Source organism: Acomys russatus, chromosome 22 (assembly GCF_903995435.1).
Source record: "Acomys russatus chromosome 22, mAcoRus1.1, whole genome shotgun sequence".
NCBI classification, from domain to species: Eukaryota; Metazoa; Chordata; class Mammalia; order Rodentia; family Muridae; genus Acomys; species Acomys russatus.
This window is the reverse complement of record NC_067158.1, coordinates 4,140,633-4,162,465: the sequence shown is the minus strand read 5'-3', so window position 1 is coordinate 4,162,465 and position 21,833 is coordinate 4,140,633. Positions and strand designations below refer to the sequence as shown.

At 39.9% G+C, this 21,833-nt stretch overlaps 1 protein-coding gene across 1 annotated transcript in view; it reads right to left on the bottom strand.

The window, feature by feature from the left end:
• Vrk2 (VRK serine/threonine kinase 2) overlaps positions 1–21,833 on the bottom strand; it is a 102,390-nt gene that overhangs the window by 35,461 nt on the left and 45,096 nt on the right. Inside the window, exons 2-6 of the mRNA XM_051165305.1 lie at positions 20,258–20,307; positions 19,531–19,600; positions 18,094–18,181; positions 15,177–15,282; positions 13,582–13,674 (exon numbers count right to left, since the gene is read on the bottom strand). Coding sequence (XP_051021262.1) covers positions 13,582–13,674; positions 15,177–15,282; positions 18,094–18,181; positions 19,531–19,600; positions 20,258–20,307 — 407 coding nt within the window. The remainder of the gene's footprint in view (positions 1–13,581; positions 13,675–15,176; positions 15,283–18,093; positions 18,182–19,530; positions 19,601–20,257; positions 20,308–21,833) is intronic.

Sequence of the window (21,833 nt, the reverse complement as noted above, 5' to 3'; positions counted from 1 at the left end):
TAATGCATTCAAATGGGCATTGTATCCTTCTTCTGAAAGTCCTAACCCCCTTCCCTGCTGTGAGCAGAAAGGAGAGTTCTAGCTGCTTCCCTTCCCTTTGATGTCAGAGGTCTATGGCACTTACTCATGATTCCTGTATTCCCTCTTAATTCCCCATCTCTAGTCGTTGTTGTGAGTGTGACAGAAGGGAAGGAGCATCACACTATCTACAAACTGATAAATCATAAACACGATACACACATAGAATAGTCACCACCCTTTACCAGGACCAGTTCCCAAGAAGATTTTCTTGTTTTGGAAAATGTCTGTGACACCCAGTAAGCTTAAGCTAATGCTTCTGTGGACTTTGAGCTTTAACTGTTTGGGTTGGGAAAATGGTGTGTTAGCCCCTGGAAGGAAAGCTGGTGTGCTGGCCACTGAAGGGCAAAGCTCATCAAAAAAGACCTGTTTGTTCTCCTGTAAGGACTGAAGTAAGCTGACACCTCCAGTAGCTGGGACACTGGGCTTGTCAGATAGTTGGCAACAGGAGCCACACCCTTTCTGGGCCGTCCCCACCCACAGCTAATCCTGGGGAAGACTGTAGGGCCACTTCTGCCCTGCAGCCATGTCCTCTGAAGGAATGGGTTTCCTGGCTTCGCTTAGGAGGAGCATCACAGTGAGATGTGTGGCCTGCCTAGCTCTGGCACTGCCCCTTCCGCAGCCACTCTGAAAGCGCGCTCATCTATTTTGCTTGCTTCCTTTCATCAGGATCACATTTCACCTCCCCCATAAACTTCTTGAACTCCTAATTCTGTCTCAGCATCTGCCTTCCTGACAAGATCAGTAAATCACAGATAGCCTTGACTAACAAATGAACTCAATTTCCCCCCTTAGCATAACCACTTTCATAGACTGAGCAGGCCCGTCTCAGAACTCAACTTCCTTAGTTGCCTGGCCAGAGTGGCTCCACACACCCCGCTCTCCAGCTCTATTCTGCTAAGGCTTCACTTCCGGCCTCCTTGGCCACCTCATGGTTTCCAACTTTAAACTGCCCTGACTTTCTAGTTTGGTGGGTGAGGCCACAGATAACTAAAGAGCCTTTGTGGTGATTCTCCTGAAGCCATTTGCACAGGAATGCTTTTCTCTCCACAGACAGCTCCCCACCATCCACTCCTACCAAAGTCTGAACCCACACTCATTCTTCCTGGGAAATCCCACCCTGACATGGCAGATCCCTTAAACCACAAGGCAATTTATTAGGGTTCACTTGTGTCTTTGCATACTTGCTAGTTTAACAGTGTGCTACACCATTTATCTTTTCTTTGTATTTAAAAGTTGCACAGCCCTGGGGGATCGGGGTGGAGGGGAGGGGGGGGGGGGGGGGGGGGAGTCAGGACAAACTGGACATCCTTTAAGTCCTGTTCTACAACCTTTTGCTTGGATTGTCCTGGCAACAGCACAGGCAAAATGAGCCAAATTGCTTTCAATAGATCATGGGTCAAAATAAGTCATTGGGAATAGTAAGCTTCAAGGAAAAATGCATATTTATTTGGTCTTTGCAAAGTGAGAAAGGCTAGCACTTACACTAGTCAAATAATTTAAACTCTCCCCCCCACACAAAAAAAAAGAAGAAGAAGTAATTTTAAGGTCTTTTTGGAGAACCAGAAAATGGGATGAATAAAATTAGGCGCTCCATGCAGAACAAACTTGTAGCAGCTGGTGAAGATGGGATTTGAACTTGTATCCGTCTGGACCAGAAGCTGAGTTTTTGCCATTGGCCACACACAGAAGGAAGGAGGAGGGCAGTGCACAAGTCCATAGATCTGAAGACCTCACCTGCTCTGACGATAATAAAGAGCCTGTCACGTTTCTGATCAAAAGGAACCTGCATCCAGCCACAGGAAAAGAATCAACATTTAAGGAGGGCCTCAAAATAGATCAGAAAGTTCGAGAGGCAAAAACAAATAACACAGACAGGAAAGGCAGGGAGGGTCTGGGTCTGTGTGCACTGGCGCAGGCAGGTCAGTGGAGGCGGCACGGGCTGACAGACTTGCAGTGTTTTACAGAGACTTTGAAGGCTGATCTAAGAAGCTCGGACACAGCTGCTGCAAGGTTCTGGCAAAGAACAGCATTAGAAGCATTGGTGGTCCTTGGTTAGTGCATCTCTGCTCAGATGGGGCAGATAGGCAGCACAGTCTCCTTGTGGGTCCTATAATATAGGGAGTAGGTGCCAGCTCTACATGTACTCTGGTGCCAAGTCATTGACCACTTCCCCCTGGTGTGGCCTTGCCAGGCTACAGAAGAAGAGGCCGCAGGCAGTCCAGATGAGACTTGATAGGCTGGGATCAGATGTTAGGGAGGAGGGCTCCCCATTTCTGAGGATTAAGGGAGGGGTGGTGAGGGAGGGAGGGAGGGTGGGACTGGGAGGCGACAAGGGATGGGACTACAATTGGGATGTAAAGTGAACAAATAAAAAAGAAAAAGAAGCATTGGTGGTTGGCTAAGTGGGGAGGAGAAACAGAAAGTCTAAGCCAAAGGCGCTGGGAGGCAGAGTGGGACTCTGAGAAGGCATGTAGGGTAGTGGACCAAGTGTGATCATGATCCGTGGGGAGGAGTCAGGGTGTCCGGGAATTGGGAGGGGGTTAGAGGAAGAAGAGATTTGGAAAACACCAAAACAAAACAATCACTTCTATACCAGAAGCAAACTAACCCGTTAGCAATGGACACCTCTACCCATTCAGCTCTGGGTTCTGCCATCAAGGTAGACTGAGTGACAGCTCTGGCTAATGGAGAAAAACAAGCTCTCCTTCCTGCCAAGGATGAAGTCTTCAGGCAATGAGAAACTCTGAGAACAAATAAGCTACACGACCTCAGAAGGAAGTCCAGCATCCAGGGGGAAGCAAGGGCGCACAGTGGAGACTGGAGCTCTAGAATCAGGCTCCATCATTCTGAGACCAGCTCCACCTCTTGTGTCCACCAGTGTTCTAGCCAAGAGACTTTGCTTCTTTGAATTTCTGTTTCACCATCCAAGAAATAAGGATAGTATCTCCCTCAAAGTGATACTGTAAGCATAAAATTACTTAAACATAGACATCTTGGACCAGCATCCATTACAGAGTCACTACTTGGGAGATAATATCTGACCAGAACATATGCCACGTTTCATAAATATGAACATTTATGAAACAAAATAAATCAGGTGACCTTTTGTTGTCTTCATGGAAATCATAAAAACCTAGGCTTCTAGACAGTACTCCTGAGGCGGTACCAAAACCACGCCATGCCCATCTCCTCAGTGCAGGTGGCTCAAGTGTTCATCCCCTGCGCATGGGTACCCGGGTCTCTTCATATCAGCTTCATTCTGCATGCTTCTCTCTGACATTTCCCCAAATCATACTGGAAAGGAGCTCTCCGTAATGGCTTTGTATTATTTTTATCCCTATTTTCAAATGAGGTCTCACTCACATGTATTAGGGATAGAGTTTATCAAAGCAATCCCTACCATTTCTCTTTGCAAGTACACTGGGAGAGTTCTCTCTGGAAGAAATCATGTGCAGGGCCAGAGAGACAGCTAAGTGAGCTAAGATATTTGTTGCTAAACTTGATGACCTGAGTTTGATTGTCAGGACTCACGTGGTAGAAGGAGAGAACCGACTCCCACAAGTTGTCTTCTGACCTCCACATGCAGGTTGTGACATACGCCCCCCAATAAATCAAAAAATATGTAAATGCAATAAATTTCTTAAAAGAAAAGACCCATAATTTTTATGAGAAATAGTAAACATCTTGGATACAGTAGCTAGCTCTTTCCAAGTAGGAATTTAACAAAAATATAATTTAACTTAATTAATATATTCCATTAATCTAATACCAGATGTTATGTGGCTGGTGATACATATTCTTCTTGGACACTACAGAATACATTCAATTTCTCTTTGCTAATTAATCATTATTTATTGAATGTTCAATATACCCCATGCCTTGTGACACCTGCTGGAAGTATATTAGTCAATGAAACACATTACTAGTTTGCCAACTCATTAGACTAAAATTTTGATACTCTGTTGCAAATGTCTAGTTATAGACCAGTGGTTTCTAAAATCATACTTGTGGGTCTGTTAGTCAGTTCATTACTGTTGTGACCACATAGCTGACAGATCAATGCAAAGGAGAGATGGATGTGGGCTCACAGTATACGTCACGAACTAGCCCTGCCTCTCTGTGTGATCTGAGCTGTCCTGGCAGAGCCGTTCTAAACAGCACTCTGAACAGCACCGTGAGGGGATGGACTGCTCAAGACACAAGCCTGTGGGCATTCCAAATTCAAATCATAACGTCACATGCTTGTCAGCTTCATTCAAAGACTCCGTGTGAGAAAAGGGACCGGAAGATACCACATAAGCCACTCACTGTCAGAAGGGCAAGCTGTACAGAGAGGAAAAGAATTCTGTAGTGCATTTGCAATGAAGACCAGCACATTTCCATGGTCCATGGACTTCAGAAAAACAAGAAACAACAAACCAAAAACTGTATCTGACATTTTGTTAAGAGCAGCAATGACATGATGATAATATGGTGAGTGGTTTTTGGTTTTTGAAGATACATATGTGTGTAAAATGCTGCAGGACCTATAATTGATTTTAATACACCTCTCCCAAAAACAGGTAAAAAATTTAAATGTTACCTTTAAAAGCAACATATATATGAAGTTCTCTATTTGCCAGTATGCTTTAAGTTTCCAAAATAAACTGTAAAAATATGTACCTTCCTAGTCATAAAATTCTGTATTTAACAGTTTCTCTGAGTCATAACACTTGATGTATATTTCATAAAATATTAATTTTAAATATGGACACTTGGGTTTCTAAATTTAAGTTATTGTGTTATTACTGCCAATATTTCCCACCCCATCACTATTCTCCAAATCTAGTAAGATGCTAATAGTCCATCTTCTGTACCTTCAAGTGTATACTTTTAATATAGCTCTAATCTGATTTCATAAGACACATTTTAATATGCAGTGGTAGGAATAATCTTGGAGAATAGGAACACTAGTAAGCTGGCAATGCATTTGACTACAACATAAACAATTTAAAAATACTTCAGTAAACAAATGGGTTCAAATGACCGGTAGTACTAAAGCATTATAAAAATGAAATGTAAATTAAATTTGGGCCTGATTTTTATTTCATTTGACACAGAAGAGTAAAAGAATTCCAAAGCAACTTTGAGAAAACCTAGATATATAGCAAGAATACAATGTGACTAATATTCTAAAAAGTAACATTTGCTGTCATATGTTAACACTCACATGCTGGCATGATGACTCCCTGGGTGGGTTATCCTCCCAGACTCAGTAGACAGCTTCAGACATAGACACACCAAGCACACAGACAAGGAGTTCCATGCACTACCTACTCCTGGTACTAAATGAAGCAATGAATACTGCATTAAAACGAGTTTGTGCCTTGGCACATCAATAAAATATTCTTGAAGAGTTACAAGAAAGAAATATGGCCAGGTGCTAAGAGGAACAGAGAGGAAGGACAGCATACCTACCCACAAGCCTCCCGGTTCAGGAAGGACGATAATACCACACGAGCAAGGGCTGCATGCACTTGGGGTTAATACACACTGGGAACTGAAGGAAACCAATCAGGATCAGGATCCACCAAAGTCAGCAGGGAAGCCGCCACATAAACAAGGACGTAGCAGGCACGTGAAAGAAACACACCTCTGATCAACCAAAGGGGGTGTCTTTCAAGAGAGAAATGGGACAGCTGCACTGATGTCAGTCAGGTTGTTAACGCCCTCACTGTAATACTGGAGGGTACAGCAGGATGGATGTCACTCAAAACTACCATGCAACAACACTTCAGGTGAGACCAGTGCAAGGAAACACAAAAAAAATGCAACACTCTCTTCTAAACACGAGATCAGCATGCCTACGTCGGGGTCCTAAGGACCAACCAGGCAACACCTTCCCGTATTCCACAATCAGGAGGTTTTATAAACACCTTTAAAATAGCTTAGGAAGTCCAAGATCTTGAAATGCAGAAAATACAGATTTACAATCTTATTTTACTACAAACATGATATAATGTCTATGTCATAATAAGTGCTCAAAACATTGGCTAAAACTTATGTAATGTCCTTTCTCAAGACATCACTTCTGTACATATATATTTCTCAATATAATTTACTTTAAAATATCGTATAATTTAGATATTACTTAACTATACCAGCACAAAAGAAAAATCATATTTCCTGTACTGAGTATAATATTACCAGTGAAGCATTTCTTAGTCGTTTTGTCTAATAGAAATAATTTCATAAAATTCTCATTTTTAAATGAGGATAGCTTGAAGAGAAATTCCAAGATTGGCTTTGACAAGCAGAGGATAACATTACCACAATATTGTCAAGAAATTCATAAAGCACCTATGCAAAAAACCAAGTATTTTAAGTTCATCTAAATTGATCCTAAGTACTGATGCAAATTTTCAAAGTTTTAAACATGGGAATGCTCTTCAACAATGTACCAAGAGAGCAACAGCAGCCACTCAAAAATTGTTCAGGAAACTTTGATGTAGGCTCAATTTTTTAACAAATATATTTTATTGCAAACTTATTAACCGAGCGTACATTACTTATAACCCAACTAACCAAAACAATAGGAAAAGAAGATTAAAGAATATAAAAATGAAATTGCAAGGATATCAGTTCCAAGGAATGATTCTCCTGGTGCAGTCAGCAGGCTTTTTTCTGTTGGGACCTGGAGTAATCAAAATCCAGAACCTCAGCAAGAGCCCAGAGCCCTGAAGCCTTCCCTCAAGTGGTTCTCTCTAGGAGAGACTGGAAGTAGAGTAATGAACAGCCAGAACTATCTCAAGTCTCCAAAGGTCCCGTCTCCAGTTTGGGGCTCATTTATATATCTCCTCCCAGAGTCTGCTCATGGATCCTTTCAGCTGGTAACAATCAAGCTCCCGCACAAGGTGGTTTGCCTTCTAGTGGATTAACATCACCTGTTCTCTCACAAGACTGTTCTGATCCCACACTTGGGATCATAACAAAAACAGGCTTATATCTCATTCACTTTGACACATAGGTGAGTATCTAGTGTGGCCTATGATATGTCATAGTAAAAGGAAAAGTGGGAACAAGTGAAAGAACATACAAATCATATACTTTCTAAAAAGTAAACATAAGAGAACAAAGCAAGGGGAACCAAGCTACACCCTAAGAATACACAGTGCACAGAACAAATTAGACTCACAAACAACTCCTATGCCACTGATCAGAGACAGCCTTCCAGCCATCCTTTCCAAGACAAAAGTCATGGGGAAAAGGAACAAAATGAAAGATAATAACCGAGAGGAAATGATCACTGACATAAAAGAAATTTAAAAGTCATGATACTATATAAAGATGCAATACTATATAAATTTGAAAAACTATACCAATCAACACTAGAAAACTACTAAAAGAGAGTCCAAAAATGAATAAAACTACACAAAATGACACAACTAGAGATAAAGAACTTAAGCAACTATTTCCATTGGAACAAAATAAAGATTTACACCTAATTTCTCACAGAAGAGCAGCAGCGTGAGATGGTGTCACCCCTAGGGCTAGATGATTCTTATCCAAAAGAAATAGCTGTGAAGCAGAAACTGAAACAAATATCAAAATTATTAGCATGAAGTGAGTCAATGAGCCAGACACTACTGTCACACAGAAAAGAATGTGACAGGCCAGCACCACTTAAGGACAGTGTGAAAGGATCACCAAAAATATCAGTGGACACACAGAACCATATTGATATCATGTCACAATACATTGAGATTTAGCCCTGCAAAGTACAATGGTATTAATAGGAAAAACTCAATAATATACCACGCCATATCTAAGAGAAACCGACAATCTGTTCCATTGACCCTAGACAAACCTTGAAAAATTTTGGGCCAAAATATAAAAATAAGCTATTCAAGAAAAAACGAAGAATGCACTTCTGCCAGGGAAAGTGGCCACACCTATCAGGACCCTAAAAGAAATGTCCTACCAGTCAACATCCTCCAAAGAACTAGAGAAAGAAGAACTCAAGGAAGAAAATATTCAATAACAAAGACAAGACCAGATACGAGCACCTAGAATTACAATCTTCCCAATCCCAGATGCCCAGACACCAGCATGAAAACACCATCAATAACAGTGTGTCTCCACTAGAGCCCAGCAAGCCTACTAGGGCAGGCTCTGAATATTTCAACACATAAGAAAACCTTTATGAATATGATAGAGGTCCTTAAAGAGGAAATTAATAAATCCCTTAAGGAAATCTATAACACAAATAACTAGTGAAAGAAAATGAATAACCAGTCAAGACTGAATGGAAATAAAATCAATAGAGAAAACCCAAATTAAGGGAAATCTGAAAAAGAAAAATTTAGGAACTCAAACATGAACCACAGAGAGAAATTTTATGAAAGGAGGATGCAGGGGAAACCCCAGTCACTGAAGACATGATAGTAGAAATGGATGAATCATTAAAAATATGTTAAATCTAAAAAGCTCCTGCCACAAAATATCCAAGAAATTTGGGACATTATGAAAACAGCAAATGTAAGAATAGCCAAAGAAGAAGAAGGAGGAGGAGGAGGAAGAAGAAGATGATGATGAAGAAGAAGAAGAAGAAGAAGAAGAAGAAGAAGAAGAAGAAGAAGAAGAAGAGGAGGAGGAGGAGCACATTTCAAAGGCACAGAAAATATTTTCAACAAAATCATACATGAAAACTTCCCTACATTAAGAAGAAGATGCCTATAGAGGTATAAGAAGCATACAGAACAACAAATAGACTGGACCAGACAAGAAAGACCCCTCATCATAAAATATTCAAAACACAAAGCATACAGAAGAAAGAATATTAAAAGCTGTAGGGGAAAAAAAGCAAGTCTATTAGAATTACATTTGACTTCTCAATGGAGATTCTAAAAGGCAAAAGGGCCTAGACAGATGTTCTACAAGCTCTAGGGCACCACAGATGCCAGCAGAGACTACTATACCCAACAAAACTTTCAACCACTATAGATGGAGAAAATGAGACATTCCATAATAAAACTAAATTTAACCAATTTCCACCTACAAATCTAGTCCTACAGAAGGTGCTAGAAGGAGCAGTATAAAAATTAGTTTATAGAAAAACAATAAAGAAGGAAAAAATAAATATACTGTGATGTTTAGTTTTGTCAATTTGGTACAATTAGAATCACCCGAGATGAGACCTAACTGAGATGTTGTCTACGTTGCTTTTGGCATGCGCTTGGGATACTTTCTTAATTAATTGATGTGGCATACTCAGCCAACTGCAGGCAGCATCATTTCCCAGATAGGAATCGTGACCTGTCTAGGAGTGCTTAACCAAGCTGAGCAGTAGCAAGGACACAAGGGAGCATATGTTTATTCGTTTCTGTGTCCTCTTGGCTGTGGGTGTGACATGAATGGCGGTTTCCAGTTCCCAGCACCTTGATGTGTGATAGCTAAAGTTATAAGCTTTAATTACTGTGCTTAAGAGATCTAACTTGTAAGTACTACCTTCCCAAGGACAGTGCTGGAGGTTGTTGTTCATGCAGGATAACAAGCCACTGTGTTTTTGCTTCTGTAAACAAGCTTGGTTTCCAGGATGTACTTGATAACAAGTAGGGCAGGGGGAGGAATGTGGGCAGGAAGTGCCTCTGTATGTATGATTGCCCCGGATTGGAGGAAAGTGGGAAGTACATAGCCTTTTGGAGTTTGCCTTTATTAGGCCCTGACTACTAATGTAAGTCAGCATCATATTCTGGGCAAGGGAAGTATTGACCTGCCTAGTGTCCACGATGCCAGGCAGTATCTATTAAAGCTTACTTCAAATTTGGCTCAAAGGAAAAAAAATGTGTTAGAAGAAAAACTCCAACCAAGAGGCTAATTAAATCTTAGTAAACACGGAGAATAAATAAATCAAGACAGTAAAATCAAAAGAGGGGAAACGCACATCACTACCAACAATGACAATAATAGGGCATTGATATTTCTCAACACCAATAGTCTAAATTCCCTAATAAGAAGACACAGACTAAGAGAATGGATGTGAAACCAGGATCCATCCTTCTGCTGTAGGTCAAGAAACAAACCATAATATCAAGGATAGGTGTCTTTTCCAGGTGAAAGGATGGAAAAAGATATTCCAAGCAAATTGAATAAGAAGCAAGCAGGTGTATCCATTTGCATATCTGACAGAATAGGCGTAAAGCCCTAAGTAGTCAGAAGAGATAAGGAAGAACACTACATACTCATCAAAAGAAAAATCCACCAAGATGATATTGCAATAATTAACATGTATGTACCAAACACAAGTTTGTAAAACAAAACAAAACAAAAAACAAAAACAAAAACCAGTTTAAATCACAAAATGACACAATGACCTTTACATACTTAGAGTGGGAGACTTCAATACCTTACTCTCACCAATAGACAGGTCATCCAGACAAAAACTAAACAGAGAAATGCTGGCGCTAGCATTATAATACAAATGAATGTAGCAGACATTTACAGAACACTTCCCCCAAACACAAAATAATATATCTTCTTCTTAACACCTCATGGAACTGCCTCCAAAACCAACCACATACTCAGACACAAAGCAAGTCTCAATAGACACAAAAAAATTGAAGTAAAATCCTGCATCCTATCTTTCTACCATAATTAAAAGCTATCAACAACAGCAGAAACAACAAGAAGTTTACAAACTTATATCTACTAAAGGAAAAACTGATCAAGATAGAATAAAAAAAAAAGACTTTTGAGAATTAAATGAAAACAAATACACAGCATACTCAACTTTACAATTTAGGTGCTTCTAAGAGAGAAGTTCATCTCACTAAGTGCCTACATTAAAAGAAGAAAGAAGAAAAAAGGAGAAATCTCGTGATTGCAGCTAAATATAGCACATCTGAAAGTTCTAGAAGAAAAAAAAGATAAGAAAAGAAATCACATTCAAAAGGAGTAAACTGCAAAAAAATAATAAAGGTCAGAGATGAAATCATTAAAATAGAAACAAAGAAAAACAAAACAAAGAATCAAAGGAATAGAGTTGGTTCTTTGAGAAAATCAGTAAGAATGGCAAATTGTTATCTAAATTAACTAAAAGTCAAAGAGAGAATGTCCAAATAAAAATAGAAATGAAAGGAAGGACAAAACAACAGACACTGAGGAAACCAGAGAATAAGGACGCCTAATTTTAACATTATAAAACTACGGTAATCGAGATAGTGTTACACTGGACGTCACACCTGTTCACCAACAAAATCACCAAGAGAACCACAAGACAGGCCACAGCCACAGAAAATATCTGCTAAACAAACATCTGGCAAAGGTCCTTCTAACCCTCAAAATATAAAGGTGCTACAGCTCATTCAGAAGAGAAGTTGATTTAAAAATGGACACATTCACCAAGGCCGGCAAGCAAGCACACAGAGGTTGGTCAGTTTTTACTAGCTGGCAATACAAAAGAATTACAAAGCCTTGGAGTATTCTGCTAAGTGATTAAAGACAGATATTAGAATATATATCTTACTTATTCTTTCAGAATTTTTCCAATTTGCTCTGTCTTTTAAGGAGGCCGCCTCCCTGTTTCATCTCCACATCTTGAGTTTTAGCAAAGGTGACCTATTTTCCATTTGTCTTAAGGACAGTGCTATGTCTCCTTCCACCAACTCCACTTTCAATTTTATCACTACATTACAAAATTATGTGGTATTTTCTCTATGATTTCTTATTGCTTGCTAAATAATTTCAAACATTTATTATAAATATCTTTCTCAGGTACTCATAATTTATGTCTAGTATTATTTTACAGATATATTTAAAATTTCAGCCTACCAGTATTTTCTGTCAAGATTTTTTCTCTTATTTAAAAGTTTCACTACTCACAGAGGTCCATTAAGCATTTAATTATAGTTTCCTAATATTTGGAGTCTTAGTGGTTTTTTTTTAATTTTTTGTTTTGCTTTGTTTTATTTTATATTAGTTTAAATCTGTTGAGATGGTGGGTAATAGTTACATATACTTATTACCTAAAATTAATTTAAAGTTTCAGTTATTGTTATTTTTGCCATATTTTTATAGCCTATTTTTGGAGACATTTTATGTGTAATTCAGATAAATTTTGAGCAATTTGGGTAAAACTAAGCAGTAAGTGCTCTGAGTTCCCATATAACCCCAGCCCCCAGGCATATAGCTTTCACCTCAACACCCTCAGTGACACAGACACGTGTTAATAAGGATAAAGTGACAATGATATATAAGCCTCACCCCAAGTCCAGAGCGCCCAATGAGAACGGGACTTGACAATAATAATAATAATAATAATAATAATAATAATAATAATAATAATAATAATAATAATAATGACATGTGTATCTTGATGTCACTGCCTTAGAAAACCTGGGTACTCTTGACTGTTGACTCCCTTGCTTCCAACTCTGGGGCCACACCAATTGTTTGCATGTCCCCATAGTTCAATACAGAACGCCAAGCAGCTGACATGCGCAGCCTTTACACACTGACTTTTATGTACTGTTATATTTTTACATTTTCAGCATTGAATACAACTCCTCTAGTGGGACATATCTATTCCTCCACAGGAGGACACTCCAGTCACTTCCAAGTGTTGATAAGAATGAATTGTGTTTTAGGTTTTTTATAGACATAAGTAGTCAACTCATTTCAGTTAAGTGTAAGCGACATGATTACTCAATATCATAGTAGGAGACTTTTATGTTCCTAGGAAACTGAGAAAAGTACCATCCCAGATATCCACAGAGCTCTGTTATCTGTTCCTCTATGGATTCTGTAGCAACTGGCTTTCCTCTCAAGCAATGCGGTGAGACTGAGAAGATTTCTACCACAATGGAAAGTTCTCTGAACATGTTTCTTTGCTGAAACTATAGGGAGAAGACACGGAGGCCCGTGCAGCACTCTCTCTCTCTGTCTCTCTCTGTCTCTCTCTGTCTCTGTCTCTCTGTCTCTGTCTCTCTCTCTGCCTCTCTCTCTGTCTCTCTCTCTGTCTCTCTCTCTGTCTCTGTCTCTCTCTCTGTCCCTCTCTGTGTCTCTCTCTGTCTCTGTCTCTCTCTGTCTCTCTCTCTGTCTCTGTCTCTGTCTCTCTCTGTCTATCTGTGTCTCTCTGTGTCTCTCTCTCTCTCTCTCTCTCTCTCTCTCTCTCTCTCTCTCTCTCTCTCTCTCTCTCCTCTCTGCGCACATCCATCCTTTCTCTCTGGACTGCCATGGTACTTCATCTACATCTGCTTAGGCACTCAGATTCCTGCTCAGCCACTTCTTCAATGTGTGCCCATTAGCAAATGATTTAACCCTTCTGGCTCTCAGTTTCTTCATCCTAATTACTCATTAATCTGGTCCAAGGATTAAATCAGGTAAGCAAGGTAAGACAAATTGAAACATTCATCATATTAAGCCCTCATTTGTAAACTCTGGGGGTTAAGAGTCTGCCTTTACTGAGTTTGACTACAGTACTCCTAAGCCCTCACTGAAAGCAAAGGTTAGCATTCTCTTTACCCGATCTGGATTTGTGTAACCCAACAGTAGATTTGCTGCTTTTATGTCACCATGAACATATTCATTTTCATGTATGTATTCCAGTACATCCAGCTGTGAAAAGAAATAGATAAGGCCAGTATCAGTGTTTTACACTAGAATAATATGGTTTGCTTCCACACACGATAATGTATCTCCCAATTATTAATTGTTCTAAAATATCAAAATTCCTGGTTGTTCATCCATAAAAGGTTGAATAAAATTCTCAAACATCAAGTATTTTACTTGAACCTCTGAGGAAGGGAAACTGGGATTTAACAATGCTTATGCTTATGGCCCTGAAGGCCCAATAGTCAGATCAAAATATAAAAGGAAAATGGGATGATTAGTCTCAGTTGTTAAGGTGAGAGACTCTAGATCTACATGGGAGATGAGCCTCTGGGAATAGATGCATGGAATTATCTTGAGTAGATTAATTTTGAAGGGATTGTTTGCCCACTATGGGTGGCACCATTCCCTAAAACAAGATTCTGTAATGTATAAAAAAGAAGAAAGAGAGCTGAGCACAGGCACCCACCACTCTGTTTCTTGACTGTGGATGCCAGGCAATCAGTTGCCACTGTGAGGGACTACAACCTTAAATTAATAAATAACATAATACTTTCTTCTATAACTTGCTTTTGCCAGAGTATTTTATCACAGTAATTTAAAAAAGCAACTGAGGCTGGGAATAAATTATATCAACAATTATGATTCAAATATTGAAGACCTCAGAACAACATAGTATGCCTATGGTCATTATCCTGTGCAATAACAGAAAACTCTTGGGCATCATTAAAGTCCTGGAACCTTGCATGTCAAGTGTGTGTGTGTGTGTGTGTGTGTGTGTGTGTGTGTGTGTGTGTGTAGACACACATTTGAGAGAGAGGTTCCATAAACATTTACTAGCTGAGTGGATAGATAGATGGATAGGTGAATGGAGAAATTCATTTTCACTTCACAACCTGGCATGAGTTGTTTCATTCTACTTATGATTGGGGACAGACAAGACTCAAGCAAACCACGTATAAATAAGATGAATATGTGGCATTATCAGCAAATGAATGTATTCACGGTTCATTGCTTCAAAGTTAACTCTGTGTGTGCATGCATGTGCATATATGTGTGTGTGTGCATGTGTGTGCATGTGTGTGATGTGTGTGCATGTATGTGTGTTATTCCTTCGCACAATTAATTCTTGCCATCAGGCCCAATTTACACCTGAACTATTTTAAATCAAACCGTACCATATTTAGTATGAAAAATAGCCTATTTGGCCATAATTTGCAGTTACAAATATGAAAGACAACAGAAAGGTTATTCTTACACCTACACAAGCTTGTTCTGAAATGTGACACCAACCTGTGAGGGAAAACTGAGTGCGGCAGTGATAGCCAACCACAACACAGCCTGTCATCTGAAGAGCCCATGGCCATCAATTCCACCAAAAGACTTTCTACTCTCTAACACTGACATGCCTAGGCAAAAATCCTATTTTCTCAGGACTCCATAGCAAGCAAAAGCAAGCAAGTAATCTGAAGAGGAGGCATTTTTGAAGGGAGACATCTGGAACTCACCATCCTGATCCCAAGCTGCAGGACGGTTGACTTTTGAAAAGTGCCGCTCTGGTCTGACAGCTTCTGTAAATCTGTCCCCAGTCTCTCCAGTACCATGAACCTGTACCTGTGAGGAGACACCAAGAGACCGTACTGAAATGATGACTGAATTGCCTCTTAGTGTATCTGAAGGAAGAGAGAATGTGTGCACAGCACACTGCCCTCGTCTGTGAAGCAGCTTCACATTTCCTTTGCAGTTCTTTCTCTAATGCTGAGCAGTTCACAGTGTCTTAGATAATGGAGAAAATGGTCCTTCAAACCTCCTTTTTTGGTCGTCTATGACAGTGTTAATTGCTCACTACAAGTTAATTTCCCACCAAGCTTAACACGCGCCCTAAAAAATGTCACTATCCATACAGAAAATGGTACCACTTCTTTGTCTTACAAAACTACAATTTACCCATTGTTATAAACATCGTATGTAGGCAGGCATACATGTGTGCAGGCAAAAGTGTGTGGGCCTGTGGGCATAGAGGACAGAAGAGGTTGCCGATCCCTCAGCGCCGAAGCCAGAGGCATCTGTGGGGACCCACTTGGCTTGTTACACAGGTGCCAGCATCTGAACTTGGTCACTAATAGGTGTGCTGCAGTTCTAGAATGGCTGCATTGATCTCACCATCCCCACACACCTTTTTTGTAAGTCCACATTGCCCTTTTCTGTTCAGTCATTCCCTTTCATTCACCCTTTTCTAGCACAGCAGCCGCATTCTACATCTGCAAGCAGAGAAATATACACAGAGCCCTTTGGGGGGGGGGGGCTTGTTTAACCAAAGTGTGATGTTATCATGGAAGTTTTCACTGTCCCTTTTATTAAGTCACCATACAAAGTTATAGGCTTCTTCTTTTTTTTTTTTTTTTTTTTTTTTTTTTTTTTAAATATTTATTTATTATTATGTATACAGTGTTCTGTCTGCATGTACACCTGCAGGCCAGAAGAGGGCATTAGATCACATTACAGATGGTTGTGAGCCACCATGTGGTTGCATGGGAATTGAACTCAGGACCTTTGGAAGAGCAGACAGTGCTCTTAACCACTGAGCCATCTCTCCAGCCCCTTTTTTTTTTTTTTTTTTAAAGATTTATTTATTTATTAAGTATACAGTGTTTTGCCTGCACATACACCTGCACACCAGAAGAGGGCATCAGATCTCATTATAGATAGCTGTAAGCCACCATCTTTGTGGTTCCTGGGAATTGAACTCAGGACCTTTGGAAGAGCAGGCAGTGTTCTTAAACTCTGAGCCATCTCTCCCGCCTGTTATAGGCTTCTTTTTTCGTGTCATACTCTGTCTCATTTATCCTCCTCTCCCAGTGCCCCCCCTCGTCACTCTGCAGCCTCCTCCTGCTGCTCTCCTTTCCTCTCAAGCATCCTCCCTCCTGCTTTCATGTCACATAAATTCCATTATCTTATCTCTTATTCTCCCCCCTTTTCATGACGTCTTCTCCACCTCTTATAGCCCCCTCCTTACACAAACACACACACACACACACACACACACACACACACGCACATGCACCCATGCATGCACACGCACACAAACACACAGGTGCATGTACACATGCACATACATACACACACACACACGAACACACACACATTATGTATATAAAGTATCTGGGTCTCTCATATGAGATGAAACATTAAGAATGTGTTTGAGGATGGCATAGCTTATTTCACTTACTGAATATCCTCCAGTTCTATCCTCTTTCCTATAAATGTCATGGTTTCATTTTCCTTATGGATGAATAAAATTCTATTGTGTATCACATTTTTGTTATTCTTCCATTGATTGGGCATCTAGGCTGATTCCATTCCCGCATATTGGTAGTAGTGCAATAATAAACATGAATATGTAAATGTGTCTATGGTATACTGACTAAGATCCCATCAAACAAATCCCCAGGAGTGGCATTGCTGGGTCACATGGACATATTCTCCTTTCAGTTTTCTGTGAAACAGCCACATGATTTTCATATTGGCCTCCCTGGTCTACACACTACCACCAATGTACACGGAGTCCTCTTTCCCAGCACCCGGGCTAGGAGCTGTCATTTGTTTTGTCTTTAATGAGTGCTATTTGTGAGATGTAATCTGAAAATAGTTTTCCCTTTAAGATTTGTTTTGCTTACCTGTATCTATGTGCTCTGTGTAAGTGTGTGCTTCCGGTGGCAGAAGCTTATAGAGACCAGAGAAGGAAGGCAGGTTTCATGGCATTAAGAGTTTGGGCAGTAATGAGCCCTCCCCCCACCCCCCGTGCGTACTAGGAAGTGAACTTCAGCCTTCCACCACCACCACAAGCACTCTTAGCCATGGCGCCATCTTTCTTGTCTGTCGTCTAGTTTTAATTTGTATTCACTGACAGCTGAGAACATTAAACATTGTTTCAAATTGGCCATTTTGTTTCACCCTTTTAAAAACTATTCATCTAGGGGCTGGAGAGATGGCTCAGAGGTTAAGAGTACTGGCTGATGTTCCAGAGGTTATGAGTTCAATTCCCAGCAACCACAGGGTGGCTCACAAGCATCTATACTGTCCTCTTCTAGATGCAAGTGTACATGCAGAAAGAGAACTCACATAAAGGTAAATAAATAAATCTTTAAAAACAAAAACAAACAAACAAAACTACTCATTGGGTTCAGGAGTGACAGTTGAAAGCAGGCCCTTCCCTGGTAAGGCCTGAGATCACTGTAGCCTGGCAGATGCCAAGTCCCAGTCCCCATGAGACCAGAACCCAGAACAAGGGGACCAGCCAGCCCAGGCTTCTGAGTTATTTGCTACCTGGCAAACAAAACAGAACAAAAACACATCCAATCAATCACTGAGGAAGGGTATTTGGTGACAATAACTGATCATATAAATTCATAATATGTTTTTTACCTTCTTCCGTTGAAATCAGTCAGACCAAATCCATAAAATACAGGAACTCCCAAATAATTAAGTTTTCTCTGTTCTATCCACTTTTGGACTGCAAAGAAAATTTTTTATAAGAAACAAGATTTAGAAAGGTATTTTTACCTTTGTATCGATGCTAAAACTTAATTATCTAGCCAAAGTTGTGATTATACCTTCTAAGAAAACAAAACCTTTAAAAAAAGATACACTTATGCCCTGGTTTCCAACTTTCTATTACCGCTATAATTAATGCAAAATACTGGTTTTAAGATAAATTAACAGTGCAATAAAAGGCATAGTCTTGCAAAGTGCATTGCTTTTATTAATAAATATTTCTATTCGTGAAAACAAATCATGTCATCATATGCTGTTTCTAAGTGGTCTACATGTTGACTACAAAAGATGAGTGCTTTCCCCACTACCACCTGCACTTCAACGTCTAAAGCCATGTTAGTCCACAAAGCACAGACTGGGCAGAAAATGTACCTGACTGGGACACTGCTGTAAAATAACTGTTTTGAATAAATTTAGTTTACAAAAACATCATAATTGAATGTTTAATCCAGTTAAACAATCAGGTACTTTAATCACCATTTTCACTTCTCTACCATATGTGTTTCATGCTTAAGACAGCTTTCCTGATAAAACAATCAAATTTAATGGCTTCTATTTGTCACTCTGACACAGTTGAAGCAGTTGGTGGCAACTACAGTCATAGTGTTTAGAAGTTTATTAAGGAAAGCAAAGTTAATTATTCAGACCAGATCCATCATTCTTTCTCCTAAACAAGATACACGGGACCTTGACCACACTAGTCATTATGACTCCTACCAACTTCTGTCTTTTACTTAGCTCCTAGAAACCTCTTCCCTGCTCTTCATCTCGGCTTATAATAGTTTCACATTCAAGTCTCCAACTGGTAATTCTTATTTATGATATCCAACACCAAATACCTTCCCAAGAGTCACCTTCCTAATATTTTCTCATTTCCAAATACTTTAGTCTACCTTACGACCACTCTCTTTTGTGTGTGTACATGTGTGTGTGTGTGTGTGTGTATGTGTGTATACATAGTTTAGTTTTTCCAGTACCCCATTTCTATCTAAATGCATCTTTATAAAAGAAATAATTTCCTTCTACATTTTATGCTTAGAGAACTCTTGATAATTCTACAAGTCAGCATGTTATGTAAAGTAGTAGAAAAATACTTTGAGTTAAAATATATAACCCGTTATGTGTGCCATATCAAGATGTGGATGCCATCTGTCTTGCTTTTATATGTTATAACAGTTAAGTATATCACTTTATAATAAAATTTCTTATGGAAAAAAATTTTCCAGAAGGCCAGAAAAAGACCAAAATGTTAACACTTACTTGAGCAAGTGCATAGATGGCAGTAGCTGTTTAGCTAATTTTACTTACTATATTCTTTTTTTGCAGCTCTCTGATAAAATTTAAGCTCTGAAAATAATGGGCCATTTTCATGATATTCCTGTGGAAGAAAAATAATAAGTTTACTAGGAAAAATTATCCTAAAGATAAGACAAATTGTATTTCAACTGTGAAAGTAGTTAACCTTAGATCCACTTGCAAAATACATAATAGTTACAGAATTCAAACACAGGCTCCAGATTTCCACAAAAAAAGGCACTAAGTAAACTTGAAAAGTCTCATTTTAGACAACATATTGTACTGCTGTCCTAATATAGTCTTACGCTTGAAAGAAGTCTTCTGCAAAGATCTTATTAAAAGCACAAGAACCATATGCATTCATAACCACTAGCTGTATAACGATGCGTCCTTCAGGGCGGGCACACTGCAAAGTACTGTGGGATCCCCTCACACGACTCCTTCACTGTCTACTGCATGTTCTTCATTGCGCTGAGCCCAGGGGATCTGAACAGAAGTGGAATTCCACAGAATTTTAAGACCCTGACTACGTAAAAGTGTGAGGGAAAGAATGTCGGAGGCCAGATGAGAACAGAAGACAACACAGCACAGTGGTTCACCGGTCTTGACATGCCAATGTCATATTTGGTTTATTAGTCTGTGGTTACAGAAATTAAGGTGAGAAGTTTTTTTAAAAATAAGAATAAATCAGAATGAGGGGAAGTCAATCCAGGAATAAAAATGTATGAACAACACTTACCACTTTTATTACATGTCTTGCATCTTTGCTTGGTTTATTTGTGGGGAAAGCTGCAAAAAAGGGGAAAATTAGAAAATAATAGTTAATTCAAATCATTGGATATCTACCAAATCACAGAGAGATCTTAGATCTTTAAGTAGGTGATCCAGATTACCCACAAAGCCTCTTTTTTTGAATATTTATCTTTTATTATGTATACAGTGTTTCTGCTGCATGTACACCTGCACACAAGAAGATAGCACCAGACTCCATTATAGATGGTTGTGAGCTGCCATGTGGTTGCTGGGAATTGAACTTGGGACCTTAGGAAGGGCAGCCAGTGCCCTTAACCTCTGAGCCATCTCTCTAGTGCCCACAAAGCCCCTTATAACTGTGGCACCATCTCCAGTTTACCATAGGTGCCACTGAAGCTGGGGAAATGGAACAAATTTCTCACCCAGAAAAATAGACTGAGGTCTGAAACTCCTATCGGTCTGACAGAACACATTGCCCGTCATATTCTATATTCCTGCACTCAAACACAGGGAAGGAACAGACAATAGCAATCTGTGATCCACATGTAGGGGAAGGTAAGAAAGCTAAAACAGATGGGGTTGAGCACGTTGGAGGTGTTCCAGGGATATAATTCTTACATCCTTGTCAGGGTGGGGGCTTCTCATTGATCAAGCTGCCGAATGACCCATGCTCTTGTAAGGACCCCTCACTCACTATCCTATAAGGACCCCTCACTCACTATCCTGTAAGGACCCCTCACTCACTATCCTATAAGGACCCCTCACTCACTATCCTATAAGGACCCCTCACTCACTATCCTATAAGGACCCCTCACTCACTATCCTATAAGGACCCCTCACTCACTATCCTATAAGGACCCCTCACTCACTATCCTATAAGGACCCCTCACTCACTATCCTATAAGGACCCCTCACTCACTATCCTGTAAGGACCCCTCACTCACTATCCTGTAAGGACCCCTCACTCACTATCCTGTAAGGACCCCTCACTCACTATCCTGTAAGGACCCCTCACTCACTATCCTGTAAGAACTCCTCACCCAGTATCCTGTAAGTAACTCCAATATACTCATCAGTCTGTTAAACTAGTTTTGGGTGCAATCTTTCCTTTTGTCTGTCCCTGTCATCATATCCCCAGGAAGTGACACAGAATATACGATACATAAACACTACCCAACAAAACCAAAGATAAGCCAGGGAGGAACAATTGCAATGGGCAATAAATAACCTATGCAACTAACGCTGAGCTGCTTGTGGGTGAAATGCCAGAAGGGGCACTCCTGAAATGGCTGCCTTTCCCCATGTTGTATGGGATGGGGTGACTTCTCCCCATAATAACAAGTACCTGTTCCTGCTGTGTTTCGTAAGCCTGAACAATCTAAGGTATCAGAGTCCTTGGGAGGAGCTCCTGGTTTGTTGTCTTCCTTGACATGCAATGAGGTGGTGTGCCTACTTGATTAATGGGGTCTGTCCCATGCCCCAAGCTACCAATGGGTCCAAGAATAGACCTTAATGACCTGAAGCCAGAGTGCATGAAAAGGATTCTAAGCCAGATGTAATGT